Below are 2,144 nucleotides of genomic sequence, written 5' to 3' on the forward strand. Positions count from 1 at the left end.
TTCACTTCTAAATTGTTCACTATTTGAAAATAAAGATTACAATTTTTTTAAATGTCTCCTAATCTTGACATTGTACTATGTTCTGTACTACTTCCTCCGTTTTTAAATATATTTTCTTCTAGAGATTCCACTATATATTACATATGGATGTATATGAATATATTTTAAAATATAAATTAATTTATTTTGCTTTGTACGTAGTTTGAAGTAAAATTTTAAAAAAGACTTATATGTAAAAATGAAGGGAGTATGTTCCTAAACATTTGCCGCTTCGTGGAGTGGCAAGAGGCGTTGTTCCCCGGTACGCAGAAGTGAGTTCGATTCATAGTCAACGCAGTGCAGCTCAGTAATTCTTTTGTCCCACTATAGGCGGACGACCGGAAAAATAAATTAACAAAGTGCTACAAATCAACCGACTAATCCCAGCAAGAATTAAGCCTCCTTGCTCACCGTTTGATCAACCCCACGACATTGTCGGATCAACAACTCGTTTGAATGGTCAACACACGCAAAATCTCCTCCACGCATCGCACATCAGCCCCGTTCTCTCCTTCGATCTTGCAGCCGTCGGCGAGAGCCGTATCGGAGCACGGGGAGCCTCCGACTTTGCTTATTGCAGCGACAACATCCGTGCGGCAGCGGTACATCGTAGCTCCCGACGCCGCCGACGATGCTCCATCGGAACACATGCCGCTTCCATGTTGCTTCATCGGTGACGGGTGCTTCAACGCAGCACGGCGGCCATGACGGAAGCTGTGACGCAGCGAGCGACGACGACGAAAAAAGCTGCGATGCAGCACCAGCGACCATGGCGGATGGTGTGATGCAACGTTTCCGGCGACGGGGTGCTTCAACGCAGCGCCAGCGGCCATGGCAGAGGTTGCGACGGAGTGGGTGACGACGACGACGAAAGTTGTGATGCAGCACCGGCGGCCATGATAGATGCTGCGATGCAGCTTTGCCGATGACGCGTGCGGCGACACAGCACAGTGGCCGGGGTGGGAGCTGCGACGCAGCGGGCGGCGACGAGGATGAAAGCTGCGATGCAGCACCGGCGCCATGACAAATGTTACGATGCAGCATTGCTGGCGACGTGTGCGGCGACGCTGCACGGCGGCCGGGGCGAGAGCTGCAACGCAGCGGGCGACGACGAGGACGAAAGCTGCGATGCAGCACGGACGGCCATGACAGATGATGCGATGCAGAGTTGCCGACGATGCGTGTGGCGATGTTGCACGGTGGCCGGGGCGCGAGCTGCGACGCAGCGGGCGACGACGAGGACGAAAGGTGCGGATTGCGGTGGTGCTTGTGGCTGCTTCGTGGGAGAGAAGGATCAAGCGAGGAAGAGATAAGGTGGGAAGAGAGGGAGCGAGCGAGGAAGAGATAAGGTGGGCCATACATGGACAAGTGGTTAGAGCTCGAGATGGCTTACGCGATGGATAAATCAACCGGTTGATTTAGAACGTTTTCCATAAATAAATGGAACGATGCCGGGTGAGTTCGATGCATAGGCAACGCAGTACAGGCTTTGCAGCAAAGTAATATTTTTGTCCAACTATAGTTGGACGGACCAAATATAAAAACACAAACAAATGAAACAACGCCCGCTAGAAAAAAAATAAGAGTCGTGATATTTACCACACGTGTGGCATATTAGACATCGGACCATACGTCCTATATGGCATACCCACGAGGCAATCTATACGATCCTGTGCGAGTGAACAAAAGAATTGTCCACACTTCGTGGCATAGCTATTTCCTGTCATACGCCCAACAACTACTACTCATCTTCACCCCGTACGTGTGGCACGAGGCAAATCTGCCCACATGTCCTGACGCAACTACTTTATTTACGCGGGGGGTGACAACTTGAGTTGTCCGAGGAATGGCAAGTGGCAACTTTAGTTAACCGAGGATGAAAGCTATAGTTATAAAACACGACAACTTCTCTGTTTTGATTAACTATAATTGTCATGTCTAATTAAAGGTAGTTTCCACGTGTTATCAAACCCTAGTTGATATGGGTGATTAACTACTTGCTACGTGTGGTCAAACAGTAGTTACCATGTGTGATCAACTAGTTACCACGTGTGGTCCAATTATAGTTGTCATGTATGGTCAACTATAATTGCCATGTGTGATTA

The 2,144-nt window shown here is 49.0% G+C and overlaps 1 protein-coding gene across 1 annotated transcript; it reads right to left on the reverse strand.

Moving 5' to 3' along the window:
* Positions 1-343: 343 nt before the first annotated feature.
* LOC123440280 lies at positions 344-1,412 on the reverse strand. The gene has a single exon (XM_045116858.1). The coding sequence runs from the start codon at positions 1,395-1,397 to the stop codon at positions 480-482; it is 918 nt and encodes a 305-aa protein (XP_044972793.1). The 5' UTR covers positions 1,398-1,412; the 3' UTR covers positions 344-479.
* Positions 1,413-2,144: the final 732 nt, after the last annotated feature.

This window comes from Hordeum vulgare, chromosome 3H, assembly GCF_904849725.1.
Source record: "Hordeum vulgare subsp. vulgare chromosome 3H, MorexV3_pseudomolecules_assembly, whole genome shotgun sequence".
NCBI classification, from domain to species: domain Eukaryota; kingdom Viridiplantae; phylum Streptophyta; class Magnoliopsida; order Poales; family Poaceae; genus Hordeum; species Hordeum vulgare.